The sequence below is a fragment of the Buteo buteo genome, chromosome 18 (assembly GCF_964188355.1).
Source record: "Buteo buteo chromosome 18, bButBut1.hap1.1, whole genome shotgun sequence".
NCBI lineage: Eukaryota > Metazoa > Chordata > Aves > Accipitriformes > Accipitridae > Buteo > Buteo buteo.
Genome location: NC_134188.1, coordinates 10,050,129 through 10,069,424, shown reverse-complemented (window position 1 = coordinate 10,069,424; position 19,296 = coordinate 10,050,129). Strand labels below are relative to the sequence as shown.

Genomic DNA, 19,296 nt, shown 5'->3' with positions numbered 1-19,296 from the left:
CCCTATACTAAAAGTATTTTGGAAACTTGTCCTACTGTACAGTTAAAGTTGAGTGTCCAATCTGGAGGCAAGTCCTTTGGAAACCTGCTCCACCATCTCCTCAGAGCACTTTTAACCAAGTTTCCGTGTAGAGGTCTGTCTGAAAAATTTAAAGATCACACACAGTTACTGCCATTCCTGAGTGTTTCCTATGGAGCATACTATGGTACTTCAGACTAAATGGGGATATTAGAAAATACAATTCTGGAAACATGCTGTGAATTCATTTAATTTTTCTTACATTTTGTCATTGTTTTATTCTGTTTTTCATTGTTCAAACTGTCAGGTATTTAAAATATGTGCTCTTCTTTAGTCTACATAGAATGTGAATGTGATTTAAGGTTATTGACTACTGTAGATGTAGATGGTAAATGACTGTAGATATTACATATAATAGGCCCAAGTGATTGAATTATATTCAGGGTTTCAAAGCTTTATAAATTGCCTACCTCGTATGTAAAAGGTGTTTTTATTTAATGCCTCTCTCTTTTTTCTTTTTTTCCCAAAACTTGCTTTCTCAAAGGTTGAGAACGATCCTCGTATGAAATTGATGTACACAGAGTGTCTGAGGCTATGCGGAAGCTGGTTAGCAGAAACATGCTTGGAAAACCCTACAGTCATCATGCAGAAATACTTAGAAAAGGTGCATCCAGTCTTTGAAATGTGCAGTCTTTGAGATAATGCTGTGCTAAAATATGGTGTTAAAATGTCAAATTTTTCAATGCAGCCTTTATTTTTCTGGATTGAAATTATGGTTTCTTATAAAGTATTATAGTTTCACATAGTATTGTGTAATACTGTAATTTTATAAAATATTCAGAATATATGTTTATAGAATTCACAGTGAAACTTCTGTGCAATATTGGCTTAGGAGTGCAGTGATTACAACTATTAGTCCAGTTTTCCTTTCCTATTCCACTCCATCCCCATCCTTCCTTTCTTTCTCAGGACAGATCATTCACTTACCATGTTTTCAGTATGGGCATTCTATTTGTAACATTCTCTTTCCAGGTGCTGGAAACTCTTGTTCTAGTGTTTCAAAGTACTGTAATTTTTTTTTTTTAACTCTTAGTCAATAATAGAAGCATTTTTATTATATTTGTCCAGTCTGCATTTCTTTATTTCATGCTAATTTGTGAAACTCTACATAGTTGCTTTTCTCTTTTACTCTCTACAGGCTTTCTTCACTCTGATGATTTGAATCAATGACTTTCACATATAATTTCCTTTTCTTTTGGGCACTTTTTGGCCTGTCTTCTATTCATTCTCACCATCTTATATTGTAAGGTTGTAAAATTATTGTAAAACTTCATGCCTAGTTACTCTAAAAGATAGATAGCTGTAGGAGACTCCTGTATGGTTATTAAAGCTGTTTCATACAGGATAATCTTTTTGACTGCACTAGAACACTCCTCAAATATTAAATTCACTTAGGAGAAAAATACATCTTAGGCAACATTAAATAACCTGTTTGAGCAGATGACCCTGCTTGAGCAGGGGGGTTGGACAAGATGACCTCCAGAGGTCCCTTCTAACCTCAACCATTCTGTTTTTCTGTGATAATAGAGTTTAATCAAGTATTACACAGCACTATTAATCTGATTATCAGTCTTACCATTATTGTAACTTCCCTTTTAGGCTGTGGAAATTGCTGCAAGCCACAGTGGAGAAAGCAGTGACGAGCTGAAGAAAGGAAAGATGAAGGCCTTCCTGTCTTTGGCTCGTTTCTCAGATAACCAGTACCAGCGAATTGAGAATTACATGAAATCTTCAGAGTTTGAAAATAAGCAGGCATTACTGAAGAAGGCCAAAGAGGAGGTCGGCCTCTTCAGGCAGCGTAGATTTCAGGCAAATAGGTGAGCATTCAAATGGAGAGGTAGTTACTATGGAGCTATTAAAGGCTCCATCTTTACTAATTCTCTGGGCAAGTGGTACAGCATGGGTCACATCTCTACAGCTGAATTTTTCCTTCTCCACAAAACAGTGGTCAAATCTGTAGTGCTTGTTGCAAATAGTTTCTGAACTGTGCCTGAACATGGTCTAGGAGAGTGCTAGACAGTGTGGTCCAAAGCTAAGCCAAGGAATGTTACAGCAGTTAAACAGTATGGATGATCATGGGCCAGAATTCACATTTATTCCCTGGATCTGTTCAGTCTATTTGACAGGGAAAAGATTACAGAGTGGAAATAAATGAGTTTGAGATTTTTCTCCATTACACATTTGGTGAAAGAGTAGAATTCATCTTAATACAGAATTCTTAAAGATTTAGTAAGAACAATTGCAAGTGAGTGGATAAAATTGAACCTCAGCTGTTGGAAACTGAAGTCTTTACACCAATGATCTGGACTGGATATTCACATTTACACTAATATTGAGATTAAATCATTAAAAAGAAAAAAGACACTGACTGAAAATTTACTTAGAGGGGTGGGTCTGTGTGGACATACACCAAAGCAATAGCTTCCACAATTTGGTTTCTCAGTTGTTTATTTTTCTGTGCTTGTACATACAAAACAAGTTTAAAAAATGTTAAATTAGTAAGAGAACTAGGGACGGCCTTGCTGTAAGTTCATTAAGAGATAATTTATTGTTTAAAAATAATGTCTGTTCATATAGGTATACAGTGAAGGTTCAGCGAGAACTTGAACTGGATGAATGTGCCATACGTGCTCTAACTGAGGATCGTAAGCGTTTCTTGTGTAAAGCAGTGGAGAACTATATCAGCTGTTTACTAAGTGGAGAAGAATATGATATGTGGATCTTCCGACTCTGTTCTCTATGGCTTGAAAATTCTGGAGTTGATAGAGTCAATGAAATGATGAAGGTATATGTCTGCTGTTGCTTTTCCTTATACTTTGACATTAAATTATCCATCTTTCTTCTCCTTCTCATCCTCTGTTTCTAGAAGATGAATTATAGTACTGTGCAGTGTACTTTCCTATGTATCTCCTTAACATTTCCCTCAAAACTTGTTTTTTTCAGTCATCATTGCTCATCAGTTAATTTTTCATCAGTGAGAGCTGTAATTCTCAATGCATTTTAATTTAATTTAATTCAATTTAGCATTTTAATTTGACAAGTCTGTATGATTAAGCATATTTCATGATCTTTCACTGTTGTCACCTTGTTCTTTACACACCTTGGATACTACCCATCTTCAACATCCTTTAGTACGTTATTCTACTTTATATAATACATACTTTTAGGTGAAAGGATATGCTTTGAGATTGTATAACACAGTAGCTGGGGACCAGTAAAGCTCTCATTCTCAGGCTTGTTCTATCATTTCTAGAATCATGCAAGAAATCTGCTAATTCTTACCTAATGATCTGTGTATAACAGAAATCTGTATAATTTAATTATTTTCTTTCTATTATAATTAACTTTGAAAAATATAAAGTGTTCCTTTACTCATATTTTTAACACACAATTGTTTCGTGTCCTAAACTAGATTGTAATTTTTTTTTTTCGATTAGGATTGTCTCTTGCCACAAAGAATCTAGAAATTAATTCTCAATCAATGTATCTAAGAGCTGCTCTAATACAATAGGAAATAGTTTTCTTATGAAGCACTTGTAGAATTTAGGGCACAGGGACCAAGATGATATGATACTCACTAGATTGCTATTTGATCACACAGCAATGATTACTCTCAATTTAAAAAAGAATGCAAAACCAAAATTGCTAGCTCTTACCTGGTATTTTGTTATTAGCTTTGTGTGTGTGTGTGTGTGTGTGTGTTTAGTGCAGCTTTCTAACTGAATTTTCTCTACTACAGAAAAATGCAGAGAAGATTCCTTCATATAAGTTTTTGCCTCTGATGTACCAGCTGGCTGCTCGGATGGGAACCAAGAGGATGGGTGGTTTAGGATTTCATGAAGTTCTGAATAATGTAATTTATGCTTTTTATATCTAAAGATATTTTGCTTGGCTTAGTAGTGCATACTTCTAAAAAATATGTGTCTTCCTTTGTGCAGTTGTAGCTAAATGAGTTATGTAGGTGATATAGGTGTATTAAAAATGAGTGATGCAAAATCAGTATAGTGGGGGGAGAAGGGGAGAGGATTGGAGACTTTTTTCCTTGCTACTTAATTGATTTTCTTGTTGTAGAATAGTCTTATGCAGGTATAGGAATGTACTTTGAATGTACTTTAGTTGTGGAAATACCATCTAAGTATTACTCTGTTTTTCATATTAGGAACCTTAGAAGTTCAAAAGAATTAATAGTGTTAATTAAGTAATTTTTTTCTTCTGTACAGTTTTCAATATTGGGATCTTTTTGTTTTTCTTGACAGCTAATGTCTAGAATTTCAATGGATCATCCACATCATACTTTGTTTATAATATTAGCTTTGGCAAATGCTAACAAAGATGAACTCCTCACAAAACCAGATGCAATAAGAAGAAATAAGTTAATTAAAAATGCACCGAAAGAAATCTCCCAGCTTGATGTGGTGACTACAAAAAAATTCTATTCTATTAATCACATTCAGTCTTTTCATTTTGTTAAAAAATGGAAAAAAAAAAAAAAGTCAAGGGGTATTTTAGTGTAGAGCTCATCAGCTGACTTTTGTTAAGAAAGAGTAGGAGGAAGAAAGTACTTTTAATAATTTTTAAAAAGTCCTTTTGCACATACATTGGTAATTATTATTGAAGGAATTAATTATGGGATGGAACAAATCATGGTTAACGAGTCCTTGATGTGTGATTCTGTAAAAGGCAGTTTAGATGCAACAAAGACTTGAGTGGGTTTATTTTTAAAAGTACGTACTGAATTGTGTATTTTTTCTGCTTTGAGTAATAACATCTGTTCCAAGTAAGTATTTAGCCTTGTGCGGTATATCTTTTGTTCCTTTATATGATCTTTATATGTTAAAAGACATGATGATAGGTAATACTGAACTGTGCCTTCATGTTAATGTTACAGCTTAATTTTTGTTGGAACCTGTCTTTGGAATCATCTCATATCTAGATTAATGCCCCTTCTTTCCCCCATCACTATAGGCCTGGCATGGTTGTTTGTCATTACACTCTTACTCCCTACACTGATACAATTTTTCACCACATTTTTATGTGGCTTTTTTTCATCTTTCTCTCAGATTTGTAGTTCTTTTGTGGTCCCACCCTTAGGAGTAGGATTGTGCTAAACTCAACTAAGTCTCTCAGAGTTAGGCATGATTTTTGCCTTTTCTGTACAGCCTTTTTTTTCCAGTTGGAAGGAAATAACGGAAGCAGGAAGATGGTGGAAGAACATCCAAAACTGCCTGTCCCTTTTTCTGAAGAATTTTTTGCACTTTGCCCGGACAGATTTGCTCCTTCTCCATCCCCAATAATTTTCTACTTTATTCATTATCTCAGATTAGACAACACAGAACTTTTCTTCTAGTTATTTTTGTTCATATCAGGCTGTCCATTATTGCAATTTTCTCTGTTTTCATAGGATGTATCTCAATTGTACTTACTTGACTGCATGTTATGATGCATCTTTAATCTTACGAGGTGCAGTTTGCAAGATCTGATATTTGTATTCTGTTGGGTTTTTTTAGGACAGAATGGAGGCTGCTAGCAATATAATCAGTATCATAAGAAAAAGGAAAGCTCACATGGTTAGAGGCGTTGAAGCACTTTGTGATGCTTACATCACATTAGCAAATGTAGATGCTACTCCATGGAAATCTCAAAGAAGTAAGTCTTGGAAAAATTATTTTTGTTTTTAATAGTGAAGATATATTTTATTTTCTTGGATTTAAAAGTATATTTCTAAGTATTGATGTTTAGTTAAAGGAGATACTGTGCTAGCAGTGTGTCCTGTTTTTGATAAATGTAGAACTTAGTTTGGATCAAAAGTCATAGTAATTACTTGCACTGTAAGGTTCAGACTTTGAGTATGAAACTCCAGAAAACTCCAGTTGTCCCGTGGTCATCATCATCAGCTCGACAGACGTATGCAATGAGGTTTTGGGTCCCAAAAGCAATGTAAGCTGGGTTTTGTGAGCTTTGATGTGTGTTTATAGTTCTGAATTTAAAAACACAAATTCCTTTTAATTACAGAAGGAATAAGTATTCCAGCTGACCAGCCAATTATTAAACTGAAGAACTTGGACGATGTTGTTGTTCCTACCATGGAAATTAAGGTGACTGAAGTTGAAATAAATACACACTATGATATCAAATCTTAGAATCAACTTCAAATTTTTATAATGGCAGCCAGGGCATATATCTCTTCATCAGATTCCCATGCTCTTTACAGGTCAGCCTACCAGGGGTACTTTCCTGTTAGATGGGAGATGCAATGTGAGATGCTTTCCTTAGGCTTTAGAAGACCTTGACCCCAAGTCTTACATTTGCTGGATAGTGGCTTATTGTGTGAAGATGGCTTTGCCACTGTTACCACTGACTAGCCTTTCATTATCAAAGGGGGTAACAAGCTACCTAAATCCCAGAGAGGATCTTACTTTGTAAGTGCTAGCTCAGAGTTTCAGGGGGGCACTTAATGTCCAGAAAGTTGTGAGAATTAATAGATACGCCTCTTCAGCTGTTCTTAAATGGCCAGCTTATGTGTCTTTACCATTCAGTAATGGTGAATGACGCATTCCCATTAGCATAAGTGGTTGATTGTATAGGTGCACTCATTCTTAGATATACCACATGCTCTACCTAGGAAACTTACCAGTTTCAGGAGTATAGAGTTGCTTTTTGGGCCAGCCACCTAAAATGTACATCTCATGAAGCCAAACTTCCCTATGTTGAAGTCCCTCAGGCTATGTCTATAAAGCTAAATAAAACCAAGCCAAGGGACATTATGCCCTTTGACTTCAGAGGCCAGAAATTGCCACTCAAGCTAAATAGCATTTGTTTGTAGGGCTCCTGTTGGTCCCAGGTGTTGGTCCTTTGTATGACTCGACAGTCAGTTTCTTTGCCTTTCTTCTTCTCCAGTACAAACTATCTGAAATAGTTGAAGGTCTGCGATGTAAACAGCTGGAGTGATATTTCCTTAGAGCTAACTGAGTAGGGTTGCTTTGTGGCATGAGGATATGGAGGATGGCTGAAGATACAGATCCTGTAGATTTTAACAATTTTAGGATTGTAGATTGAGTTCGTTTGCCACCTAATGAAAGCCTAATGCCCCCCAGCTGTACATGAACATTTTCTAGAGTTGGGAGAGGCTGAAATTGTGTCAGAGCTTGTTTAGTGGAAGTCTGCAGCACCGTGTCCCCTCTACCAATGAGGTGAACAAGGAGGAATTAAACTCACTCCGTTGCTCAGCATATTTTTGTAGCCTTTGTGAGTATTATCCTTGTAGATGATGGTATGCTTATATTAATATTTAGCATATAGTCTGCTAATGAGGTTTGCAAACAACTCATTACCACTTTCTCTGAGTGAAATGGAGGTAATATTTATATTAATTTTAAACTAATTTATAATTTCAGGTGGATCCCACAGGATGTTATGAAAATTTGGTGACAATAAGGTCTTTTAAGCCAGAATTTCGGTTAGCAGGAGGCCTGAATCTGCCTAAAATAATAGATTGTGTAGGGTCAGATGGTAAAGAAAGGAGGCAGCTGGTAAAGGTAAGTTCTGTCAGTTGTAATGACATCTCAGAGACTTGGCATGTAGAAATTTTTTTTAAGTTCTAGTGTCAGTTTTCTCATGTATCACTTCTGTACCATGAGCAGACTTTTCACAGTTCAGTGTCAGTTTTCTCAGTGCAGGAATGCTTTAATAAAGGAAATTACAAAGTAATAATAAGTAATATAACAACATCATCATCATCATCATCATAATATCTAATAATAAGTAATAATATTTAATATTTTTGTAACTATTTTTCAGTAATGCATGTAATGTACAGTAGCTTACCTGACAACAACCAGATCTTGCATGGTCATGCCTCAAGGAGTGACCTGGACTGTACAGCAAGTAAAAGCCATCAACATTTTGTGTTAAATACCTCCTTTTTTCTTTCTTCCCCATATAAAAAGAATTAAAACTCAGAGACAATCAAAAACATGCACATAGAAACACAAATCTCTCAAAAAATTTATTTCTCGTTAAACTCAATTGATTTCATTCTGTCTCTCTTTGAATGTAAACATTCAGCAGCTGCTGGGAGAATTCTGTTTTGCTGTTAAGTATCGGGTAGTTTTGCAAGTTTTAAAGAGAAGCATAAATCACTAGATCTGCATCCAATAATCAGAACTGCAGCGCCAACTGATGCTGCTTCAGCTGTGTGCTGGATTGCTAAATATGGTGAATGAAACATCCATTTTTTTAAAAGGGTACTGTGAGGCAGGTAGGTCAATTGAAACCTTAATCAAATAACATTTGTCAAAAAAAAGAAGAAAAAGGTGATGTTTTAAGTTAATGATGGTTCTGCTTAAGCAGCTGAGCACTATTAGAAAACCAAATGCAGAGAAAAACAGTTGTTAATTACATTTTATTACAGGTGATTATTGTGGAAAAGTAACTTGTGTTTTGTGAAAATTTTTTAAATAATTTTTTAACGTTGATGAACAAGAAGTTGGATGCTGAAAAGTGTTCTTTAACTGCTTTTTCTGTTTATGCTAAAGGGGCGTGATGACCTGAGACAAGATGCTGTTATGCAGCAGGTTTTCCAGATGTGCAATACATTGCTCCAACAAAACACTGAAACACGAAAGAGAAAATTAACAATCCGAAGATACAAGGTAACACTAAACAGCTGCTGCAGCAGAGGAATAACTGCTAACGATAAAGCATATTTCTCCATTCTCCTCTTTTTAACCCAAAGACAATATAAAAGTGTATTTATTTGTGTGTTGTTAAAATATTCACTGCTCCTTTAAGGTATGGAATAAACAATTAATACAATTTAATTATTAAAATTACAACAATTATTACAATTTAATTTTTTCTGAATCCTTAAAAAATATTCTGATGCCAAATATATATTTAAATACTTTTCAAAGCTTTCTTTGCATGAACTTATAATTGAAAAGAAATTAAGTCATGTGCTGTCCTTGAATTGTAAGTTGCTAGTCATTAAACTTGAACATACAAACTTGTTTATGAATTCTCATCCATTTTAGTGTTGCGATATTCCTTAATTAAGAATTAATTTTAGTCTTGCAGTATTCCTTACAATTGAATCCAGAAGTCCCATCTAGTGTCTGTTCATGCAGAATTTGAATTGCAGAACTGTTTTTGTTGGAATTGGAAATACAAGAATAAATTCTTACTGTGAATGCAGAAAGTGTATTTGAACAAGAACTTTCCCCTCCTCCTTCCTTTTTATGTGCTTGGGTTTATAACAAAAGCTATGAAGGTGACCTCTGAATAAGTACTCTCTAAGTAAAAGTTCTTGTCTTTGACAAATGAGAAATGTGCACTCCAGAATCTCTAAAGGAGCTTATCTGGATTGCTAGCATAGTTTTAAGAATTCACAGGTGGAGTTAGAGTCAGGTTTTTTTGACTAATTTTCAGTGAAGACTCAGGTTTTTATGTGTGCAAAAATGAATGAGGTAAAGACAGTTTAACAGTTAAAGGAAAAGCCGCACACGCAAGCAAAGCAAAACAAGGAATTCATTCCCCACTTCCCATGGGCAGACAGGTGTTCAGCCATCTCCACGAAAACAGGGCTCCTTCACACGTAATGGTTACTAGGGAAAACAAACACCATCACTCCAAAGGTCCCCCCTTCCTTCTTCTTCCCCCACCTTTATATGCTGAGCATGGCATCATATGGTCTGGAATATCCCTTGGGTCAGTTGGGGTCAGCTGTCCCAGCTGTGTCCCCTTCCAACTTCTTATGTCCCCCCAGCCTGCTCGCTGGTGGGGTGGGGTGAGAAGCAGCAAAGCCCTTGGCTCTGGGTAAGCACTGCTCAGCAGGAAAGAAAACATCCCTCTGTTATCAACACTGTTTTCAGCACAAATCTGAAATACAGCCCCATACTAGCTACTGTGAAGAAAATTACCTCTGTCCCAGCTGAAACCAGCACACTGCTACAGCAGTTGAGGTAACTCAGCAGCAACCCCATGCAGCGCTACAGGCTTGGGGGAGTGGCTGGAAAGCTGCCCAGCAGAGAAAGACCTGGGGGTGCTGGTTGACAGCCAGCTGAGTATGAGCCAGCAGTGTGCCCAGGTGGCCAAGAAGGCCAATGGTATCCTGGCCTGTATCAGAAATAGTGTGGCCAACAGGAGCAGGGAGGTGGTTGTTCCCCTGTACTCAGCACTGGTGAGGCTGCACCTCGAGTCCTGTGTTCAGTTTTGGGCCCCTCACTGCAGGAAAGACATGGAGGTGCTGGAGCGTGTCCAGAGAAGGGCAACCAATTTGGTGAGGGGCCTGGAGCACAAGTCTTATGAGGAGCAGCTGAGGGAGCTGGGGCTGTTCAGTCTGGAGAAGAGGAGGCTGAGGGGAGACCTTATCGCTGTCTACAACTACCTGAAGGGGGTTGTAGTGAGGTGGGTGCTGGTCTCTTCTGTCAGGTGGCTGGAGATAGGATGAGAGGAAATGGCCTCAAGTTGAGGCAAGGGAGATTTACGTTAGATATTAGGAAAGATTTCTTTACTGAGAGGGTTGTCAGACATTGGAATAGGCTGCCCAGGGAAGTGGCTGAGTCACCATCTCTGGAGGTATTCAAAAAGCAAGTCGACGGGGTACTTCAGGACATGGTTTAGTGGGCATGGTTGATGGTTGGACTGGATGATCTTGAAGGTCTTTTCCAACCTAAATGATTCTATGATTCTATTACAGCCAGTTATGAAGTGAGAAACTGTTCCCTAGGATGGAAAGCAGAGTAAGACAAACCTAATATGTTCACACAGCTACCATATGTTTGTTCCAGATTTTACTTTTTGTGTGAAATTTCCACAATGCTTGTATTATCCCATTCAAGCATAGCAAGCTGTTGGCAATCACAGGTCATTCAGAATACCAACGCAAACATGCAAATTGAGTATAATCAATAAGTTGTATTGAAGTACCTAGTAGAAGGTTCTCTGGTCTAGGAAGAAATTTGCAAGTATTTGATTGACAGAAAAACCTTGAGTGTATTTTATATATGTGTATTTAGAACATATATTGGGGTAAGCTGTATGGTTTGGAGGGGTTTTGTTGTTGTTGTTGTTTTTTTTTTTTTTAAACACAAATATACACCCACGCTCTGTGGCATGCATATTCATAATTGTGTGTGTATAACCCTTCCCCATGTAGCAGTGGTTTTGTTTTTACAGGTGGTTCCCCTTTCTCAGAGAAGTGGTGTTCTTGAGTGGTGCTCAGGAACAACTCCCATTGGGGAGTTTCTTGTGAATGTCAACGAGGGAGCTCACAAGAGATACAGGCCAAAAGATTATTCCAGTTATCAGTGTCAGGAAATAATGATGGTGAGTCAAAATAATTAAAGAAAAATATCTGGCTTACATTCTTTTACACAGAGGGTTGGTTTTTTACATATTTATAGAGAATTATATACTATGTTCTAAGTATATCATAATGAATATGACCAGTGGCATGAAATTAGTAGTTCTTCAAACTAATCTGAATGCAGCCTGGGAAGAGTTCTTACAAAATCAAAAATTGCTAAATGAATGACTGTTGCAGAAAAGATTTGAATATAGCTGAATCTCCAAGAAGTCTGTGAACTCTTTTCTGGAATATAAATCTATCGGAATTCCAAAGTGATCATTACAGAGACCCAACAGTGTCAGTATAAGGTTATCTGACAGATTTAAGTTATATTTGTGATGTTTCTCATTGCATGGAAAAATCATTTTACTTTCACGAATAAACCAAAATTCTAAATACTAGTCCTTGAAAATAAAAATATGGTTTTAGAATGCAGCTGAGATGAATGTAATGTCTTAATTGCTGTTAGACAGTATGAAGGGGTCTGGCTTCTCCTCCACCATGACAGCCATGTACCTTACACCCCCCATAGTGAGTCAGCACAGGGAGCTAAGCCAAAGAAGACTAACTTTATGTAAACTGGCAGAAAAATACCTGGTTCAGTAGATCAAAGTAGGGGAAGGTTCTTTCTTCTGATGGTAGGTAGCTGCTATGTGGATTCAGCTGGTTTAGTTTAGTTCCACAAACCACCTCACCATACATTTAGAAAATTGCAAATTTTACTTTATGTCACCATGATTGTGCAAGAAATTATTTCTTTAAGTTGTATAGTACTAACAGGATGAAAGTATATTTAAATCTGGCTTTGTGCAGCTTTTGCATGTGAATGAGTGAGAATGACTTTCTCGCAGTGACATGAGCCGTCAGATAAGCAAAGGTACCAGAACAGAGTGCAAGAGGAAGTATCTCCCAACAAGATGTGCTTACCTGTACCTGCATATAAAATACACATGCTGAGCCAAAGAAATGGGAGTGTGTTTTTTACATGTAGCCCATGAGTTGTGTATGAAAATTTAATTTAGTAAAACAGATAGATAGGTGCACTAAAGATTGCTGTAAAAAAGACATTAATTCATAGCTCAGAGAGGGAAAGGAGTGAGAACAGCATTTGATGGAGGAGAGAGGGGTAGAAAGGAGGAATGTATTTATTTCAAAGGAAGAGGTAATTTCCTTTCGGAGCAGTCAGTCATGGGGAAAACATTTTGTATTTGTTTAAAGGGTGCACAAAAGAAACATTCTGAAGAGAAATACAACATCTTTGTGAAAGTCTGCGAGAACTTTCAGCCTGTGTTTCGTTATTTCTGCATGGAAAAATTCCTGGATCCAGCTGTGTGGTTTGAAAAACGATTGGCGTACACTCGCAGTGTGGCCACATCTTCTATAGGTATTATATTGGATTATTAACATGGACTTTTTAGATTCTGTAAACAAAGAGTTTGTACCATTTCAGAGGTAATGGTTATTCTGCTTTTGTCACATGTCATAAAAGGGGCAGTAGGGGGCAAAAACTGCCAGCAAGAACACCAGCATTCTTTTTGTAATTAAGATTTCTGATTCATCCCCCCACTCCCCCACTGCCCCTTTCTGCAGTAGAAAAAAAGAATGAAATTCTGGTTGGTTTTTTTTTTATATAGTGGTTTGTATTTTTAGGTTCTGGTAGGTTTCTTTAAAGTTTCTACCTAATTCTGTTGTTTTGATTTATCATGTACTCATTTAATCTCAAATGTTTTAACTGAGTTGAAAAGCTTAATCTTTTACTTTCTTTGTACTGGCATCATTAGCCATGGCTGAAATTTTTTTTAAGCTTTGGCATTTTCACCTTGATTTTGTATCTTAATGAGGAGATATATGTACTTGGACTGTGGATTTCCTTTGGATGACTCACTTCTATATGGAGTCTCTGGAAGGCATTTGATAGTAGATTGTATACATTGCAGTAGATCCTCTTTTAGATGTTAGCATGTTGTTTATACACCTCTTTTTGCTGAAAAAATGAAGTAGATGTACAGTTCAGGAAAATTCAGATGAAAGATTTTTGTAGCAAATACTACTGCTATCCATGTCCATTACCTAATAGCAAAACAGTAAAGGGTGTAATTTGCAGCAAGGGAGATTTAATTTGAAGGGTTTCTACATTTAAGGACAGTAAAGTGCTGAAATAGGCTTACACAAAAGATCTTATAAATTGTGTCACTGGAGATTTTTAAAATTGGCTTAGACAAGAATCACTCAGGAACTATTTAGGTATGGTTGAGCTGCCCCTACTGAATTATGTGCAGTCCTGTTTTCTGGATTACATGATACTGTGAGTTAAAAGTTTTTTTTAAAAATAGTAATAATAAACCCTAATTTTCTTGTGCACTTGGCTTTTATCCTTTTTTTTTAAAAAAAAAGCTGTGAAATTGTTTGGTTAACCTGTCTACAGAGAGAAATGGGAGGGAGTCTGTGGAGTAGATGAAACAATACACATCTGTATGAGAATAACCTTTTTACAACTGTATTCAGTTAACCTTTTGAGTTTGGATTTGTGGAATGGCATTTGCTCTTTGCTGGAGTAATATGTATACACAGGGGAAGAAATAGTCTCACTTTTAATTTGTTTGCACGTGTTACACTGATTCTAATAATCTTCTCTTTGTTAAATTTTCCCTGGTTTTTATGGCATGTAAATATGGATTCAGCACTTAACCTTTTTGTTCTAGTTGGCTACATTCTTGGACTTGGAGACAGACATGTTCAGAATATCTTGATAGATGAACAAACGGCAGAACTAGTGCATATAGATCTGGGTAAGTAGGACAGGCAAGAGAACCTTAATTTTTCTTTATTTTAACATTTTTTAAAACACTTCTTATCCTTTCATTTAGGGGTTGCTTTTGAGCAAGGTAAAATCCTTCCCACACCAGAGACTGTTCCATTTAGATTAACCAGGGACATTGTGGATGGAATGGGTATTACTGGCGTGGAAGGAGTCTTCAGAAGGTAAGTGCTCCTGTATTGCATAGGGGTAAGGAGGCAGCAGAGTACCTTCAGCATTAACATTGTTACATGTTAAATAGTTCCGATGCTTGAGAGGAGACTCAGATTTCTGCTGATAGTATCCAAACCTAAATGCTGTCCTCTAATTCATACACTCTTATTTATATAACCAAATACAAGTTCATTATTGTTGCTCAGCTTTTCATATTCTTCACTAATAATGGGTTATTGTCACCCTCTTGTGGAATTCTGGGATGGCTCAGTGCTTCCAAAGGCTCCACAGCTAAATTTCATCCGTTGATTTAGACTGCTGGATTTTTTTCCTTCAGAACAATGTATTTCTTTCAGAGCTATACTATATATTTGGAGCTAATAAGTTTCTTTGAACCGTTTTGTTCTGTCTCTTATTTCTGTTCAGTTTTATGCAAGTAATTTACAGTCTTTTCCTCTTTTGGATCATATATTTGATATTACTTTGCAAGTGCAATATGTCAATCCCACAATAGATTTGAGCTGGAAAACAGAAGAATCCTAAAAGGGCTGAGTTTCTGTCAACCTCCATCCTATCTTCTGTGAATGACCCAAGAGAGCCCTGAAAAGGAGGACATTTCTTTCTTCATGATGTTTGCAATCCCCAAATTTCTTGTCTTTAAAAAAGTACATAGTGTTTTCTTTGTAAGGTAGCAATTAACGTTAATAAGTAGTTCCTAATATACCTTTGTCCTGTGAAGGAACAGTCACTGCCACTTCTATTCTAAACATGATGCTGTCAAATTCACAGTTCCGTGTTACGTCTGAAACTTTTGTCCGTTGATACACAAAAACATTAATTGTTTGGCTGCAGCTGAAGTAAATACAGTATAAAAGGCACTGGTGCAGATAACTGTTTCTGCCTCAGCCAGATTGACTTGTAGCTAACAGTTTAGGTGTAAGTGCATAAAGAAGTCCTCTCAAGATGGGGTGTGAACATAGTTAACTTTGTTGGGTGTGTTCTCATCCTGAAGTAGGCAGGAGGCCTAATCCCTGTTTCACTGGAGTACCTGTCCTGTAAGGAAAGTTTTGTATTCCTTCCACAAGTTTAGTTTGCTTGGGAGTGAATGGAGGTAACCACTTCTGTATCTAAACTCATTGGAGAGATTTCAGAAATAGTTTGAAGTCTGGCTACTGTGCTCATTTCATGTTAAGGAACCCTACCAAGATTCTCCAACGTGTTGCAGAGCATATGGCACACACGTTTTCATCCAGCCAAGCAGTTCTGCTGCCATTGTGACATACCTGAACAGTCAGTGTTAACTCAGTGGTTAATTATGCATATAGAAACATTCCAGGCGGTGAAACGGGTAATCTCTTTCCCAGAGGGAATATATTCAGTGAACTACCCAGTCGTCTTCTGGTCTTACATTTCTAAATTTCTTTTTTTTTCCCCCCCCCCTCCAAAATGTAAATATCAAAGAGGTTACTTAAATGTTAGAAATTAACTTTTAAGAAGGGTACAAATATCTGTTATTTAAATAATGAAAATACCATTCTATTCTACCAAAATTAACCTAAAAATACAGTAAAATTTTTTTCTAGATGCTGTGAGAAAACAATGACTGTTATGAGAAATTCTCAAGAAGCTTTGCTGACTATTGTAGAGGTAAGCATTTTTTCATTCTTTCTGCTAGTAACCTGCCAGAATATCCTCAGTTTCTTGTTTTTGTCTTCATATGCATTACTATACCAAATATTCATGTAGGGGTTTTTTGCTGAATTTGAATGTAGTAGTGTTGGCCAGATTTGTTAATTCATGTAATCGTCAATAAAATCAAGACTAGCTTGCATTTTCTATGGTAACTATTCGTTTCAGGCATACGCTGTTTTCCCTCTTCAGTATCTAAATGTTTCTAGCCATAGTGCAACATTCCTAGCATGAGTAGTGCTGATTGAATTAAGTCCTCTTTGCATAAGTCACAAAGAGGAGAATTAAAGTAATTTTTTAAAGCAGCTTACACTATGCATTAAAAACTAACAATGATATTTAGTTCCTAGAAGAGTATTAAAAACTTACCTCTTCATTGCTGAGATGGGACTAAGTGGCAAAACTGAGTCAAGTGTGAACAACACAAATACCTGCAAATGACCAGATGCAGTTTTATTGTTGGATTGTCTACTAAGCAATTTAGCTCAATTCTATTGGATTTAAAAAAAACCCGCAAACCTCCTAATATTGTGGTTAGCATGAGCATTACCAACTGAGTATTTCTCTTCCTGCTAGGGCACTGAACTAGCTGTAATTAACAGTTTAAATTAAATAGAGGTTTATTTACTGTGTAGGTGCTGCTATATGATCCTCTTTTCGACTGGACCATGAACCCCTTGAAAGCTTTGTATTTGCAGCAGAGACCGGAGGATGAGGCTGACATGAGCTCTACACCCAATACTGATCCACAGGAATGTAAAAGGAAAGCCAGGTGCAAGATTTTTTTTTTCTTACTGTCTGCCTACTGCACTGTTGCCTTGCTTTATGTTTTTCTTACTCAGTGTTGCTCACATTGTTCAGGATCCATATCTAGTGCGCCTGTTTTTCTTTTTTTATTCTGCCAGCAATGATGACCAGAGTTTTAACAAAGTGGCTGAGCGTGTTCTGATGAGACTTCAGGAGAAGCTGAAAGGTGTTGAGGAGGGAACAGTGCTTAGTGTGGGAGGCCAGGTGAACCTCCTCATACAGCAGGCCATGGACCCTAAAAATCTAAGCCAGCTCTTTCCTGGATGGAAACCCTGGGTGTGACTTGGAAGGATCCAACACGTTTTTAGAAGAAACCTATTTTTATGCACCAAGTGTCTTAACATTTCACATTGGTATTTCACAATTAAAACTTGTATCAGGAGTAACCATGAAGGCTTATACGTATTAGGATTCAGTGGATGTTTGGGGTTTTGGTTTTTTCTCAATAACCTATTACTGACTTTTTTTTTTTTTTGGTCCACTTATGTTCACCATACAGTATAAAACACCAACGAGTGCTTTGATGTTCCTTGTGACCTGCAAACTTTGCTTGGGCATACTGGATGCTTTATATTCTTAAAGCCTGAGATTCATCACTTTTGTGTAGTGACTGTATAGAATGGATGGTCTGAAACACAAGAGTCATGAAATAACTAGCTAAAGTGCATTTCAAAAGGGGGGTTATACTGTAAAGATAATGCTACAGTGAATGTAAAAGAAAACCAGAGAACCTCATGTTTAACAAACTGAGGATTCTTGGGTTGTTTTCTAGCTTAGTTAAATGGACAGTTCTTTATATAGATACAGACTTTGAGCCAAGTATAATACGGCTGCTTTTTTTCCTGTTGTAAATGAAATTATGTTGGTACTTTATAACATTACTTTAATAGTACAAAACAATTTAAAATATTTAGCTTTTGTAGCTCAGAATTCTTTGATGAAATAGACTGACTATATAATGAAGCTTAGCATACCAGATATGCCTCTAAAGCAAACAGTCATTCTTTATCTGGAATAAACACCTATCATAAACATTGTACTTGTATTTTGAGCACAAAAATTTCATTCTGATTGCACACAGTTTTACAGAAGACATTGTTCCTTCTGAAATAAAAAGACCTACTGTAATTGGATAGTCAATGAATATGGATAATAAGAGAATCCACTCAAATAACAGTCTCACTGGTATATTTAATAAATCTTCCAAAATCATATTCATATTTAAAATATGAATAAAATTTGGCATACTCTCACATTATCTTAGTTTACACTTTATGCATTTTTATAGCAGTATAAGTGAAGAATTTCTGTTCTAACTAACATTTCATTGATTTTTATTTGTACAGTGTTTGCACAATTTTTATGCTGTATCTTTGGTTTTTAAGTTAATGTCAACATGGCAAGATGGTTCTTTTGTGTTACATTTTCACGAAGCTGACATAAATGTCTATTGATCCTTGGAACCAAAAGCGCATCCTGGCTTTTCTGTGGGGAAGAACTCTCATCCAGGGATAAAGGGATTTGTTCTCTGAAAATGACACTCACCTGACAGAGCACACACTCTGTATGTGAATTTTAAATGACACTTTAGGAAAGGGAGAAGAGTGCTACCAAGCAATTACAGAATGGCAGGTAGGAAAGAACTAAACAAAAAGCACTTAAGTTTTTATTTTTAAACATAAATTTAAAAAATCGAGTAGCATTTCTGGAATTTTTTCTCATGCTTCATATGGAGGAAATTCTTTAGGCATTTTGGGGGTTATTTAATACTAGAACTCTAGCTAATCATATAAATAAATATTGCATAAAAGCCCTTGGCAGATCCTGTCCTTCCTTCATGAGCTCTACTGATGTTCCACTTGGATACTTTCATCTTGCTTGGCTGCAGTTTAGGGTTTTTTTACTTACAGCCAACAGTGAAATCATTAATATTGATACACTTTTCTCAGGAAAGTCTAGCTTCAGAGGAAAAAATTTAATTATTCCTCTGCAATGCTGTTAACTTGGTGTTTAGTGCCTATATTTTGAATGTCCATACATTTTAATTGTTCAAGCTGAATGAAATGCAAATAAAAAATGCATTAAATATTGTAAATGTAATTGAAACCTGCTTACATTATTTGTAAGTTCCTGTAGCAGTGAAACACCAGTTAGCTGACAAACATGAAAACAGTTTGAGTTACTAACAAACCTTAGAGTCTCCAAAACACTGTCAAAATGAGTATGACACAATGCTGCTTCTGAGATCTGTGTTCAACTAATCTAACATTCTTGAGATAATTGTCATCTGTGCAAAACCTCATGTAGCCAAATAGTAATTAGCAGAGACTGTGCTTTCTTTTTTGTTCCAGTAACGCCTTAATTTTTAAAAGTCAAAATCAGAAAGTGAATGGTTTGCGAAAAT

The 19,296-nt window shown here is 36.4% G+C and overlaps 1 protein-coding gene across 4 annotated transcripts in view; it reads left to right on the top strand.

The window, feature by feature from the left end:
• Positions 1 to 17,483, top strand: part of ATM (ATM serine/threonine kinase) — a 77,140-nt gene extending 59,657 nt beyond the window's left edge. For all 4 annotated transcript variants that reach the window (XM_075049985.1, XM_075049984.1, XM_075049983.1 and 1 more), the window contains 16 exons: positions 563 to 682; positions 1,678 to 1,895; positions 2,656 to 2,863; positions 3,818 to 3,931; positions 4,335 to 4,493; positions 5,586 to 5,724; positions 6,091 to 6,173; positions 7,473 to 7,613; positions 8,613 to 8,729; positions 11,254 to 11,403; positions 12,644 to 12,809; positions 14,128 to 14,214; positions 14,293 to 14,407; positions 15,980 to 16,043; positions 16,721 to 16,857; positions 16,991 to 17,483. In XM_075049985.1, the coding sequence (XP_074906086.1) occupies positions 563 to 682; positions 1,678 to 1,895; positions 2,656 to 2,863; positions 3,818 to 3,931; positions 4,335 to 4,493; positions 5,586 to 5,724; positions 6,091 to 6,173; positions 7,473 to 7,613; positions 8,613 to 8,729; positions 11,254 to 11,403; positions 12,644 to 12,809; positions 14,128 to 14,214; positions 14,293 to 14,407; positions 15,980 to 16,043; positions 16,721 to 16,857; positions 16,991 to 17,174 (2,202 nt within the window). In that variant the 3' untranslated portion in view covers positions 17,175 to 17,483. The remainder of the gene's footprint in view (positions 1 to 562; positions 683 to 1,677; positions 1,896 to 2,655; positions 2,864 to 3,817; positions 3,932 to 4,334; positions 4,494 to 5,585; positions 5,725 to 6,090; positions 6,174 to 7,472; positions 7,614 to 8,612; positions 8,730 to 11,253; positions 11,404 to 12,643; positions 12,810 to 14,127; positions 14,215 to 14,292; positions 14,408 to 15,979; positions 16,044 to 16,720; positions 16,858 to 16,990) is intronic.
• The last annotated feature ends 1,813 nt before the right edge of the window (positions 17,484 to 19,296 follow it).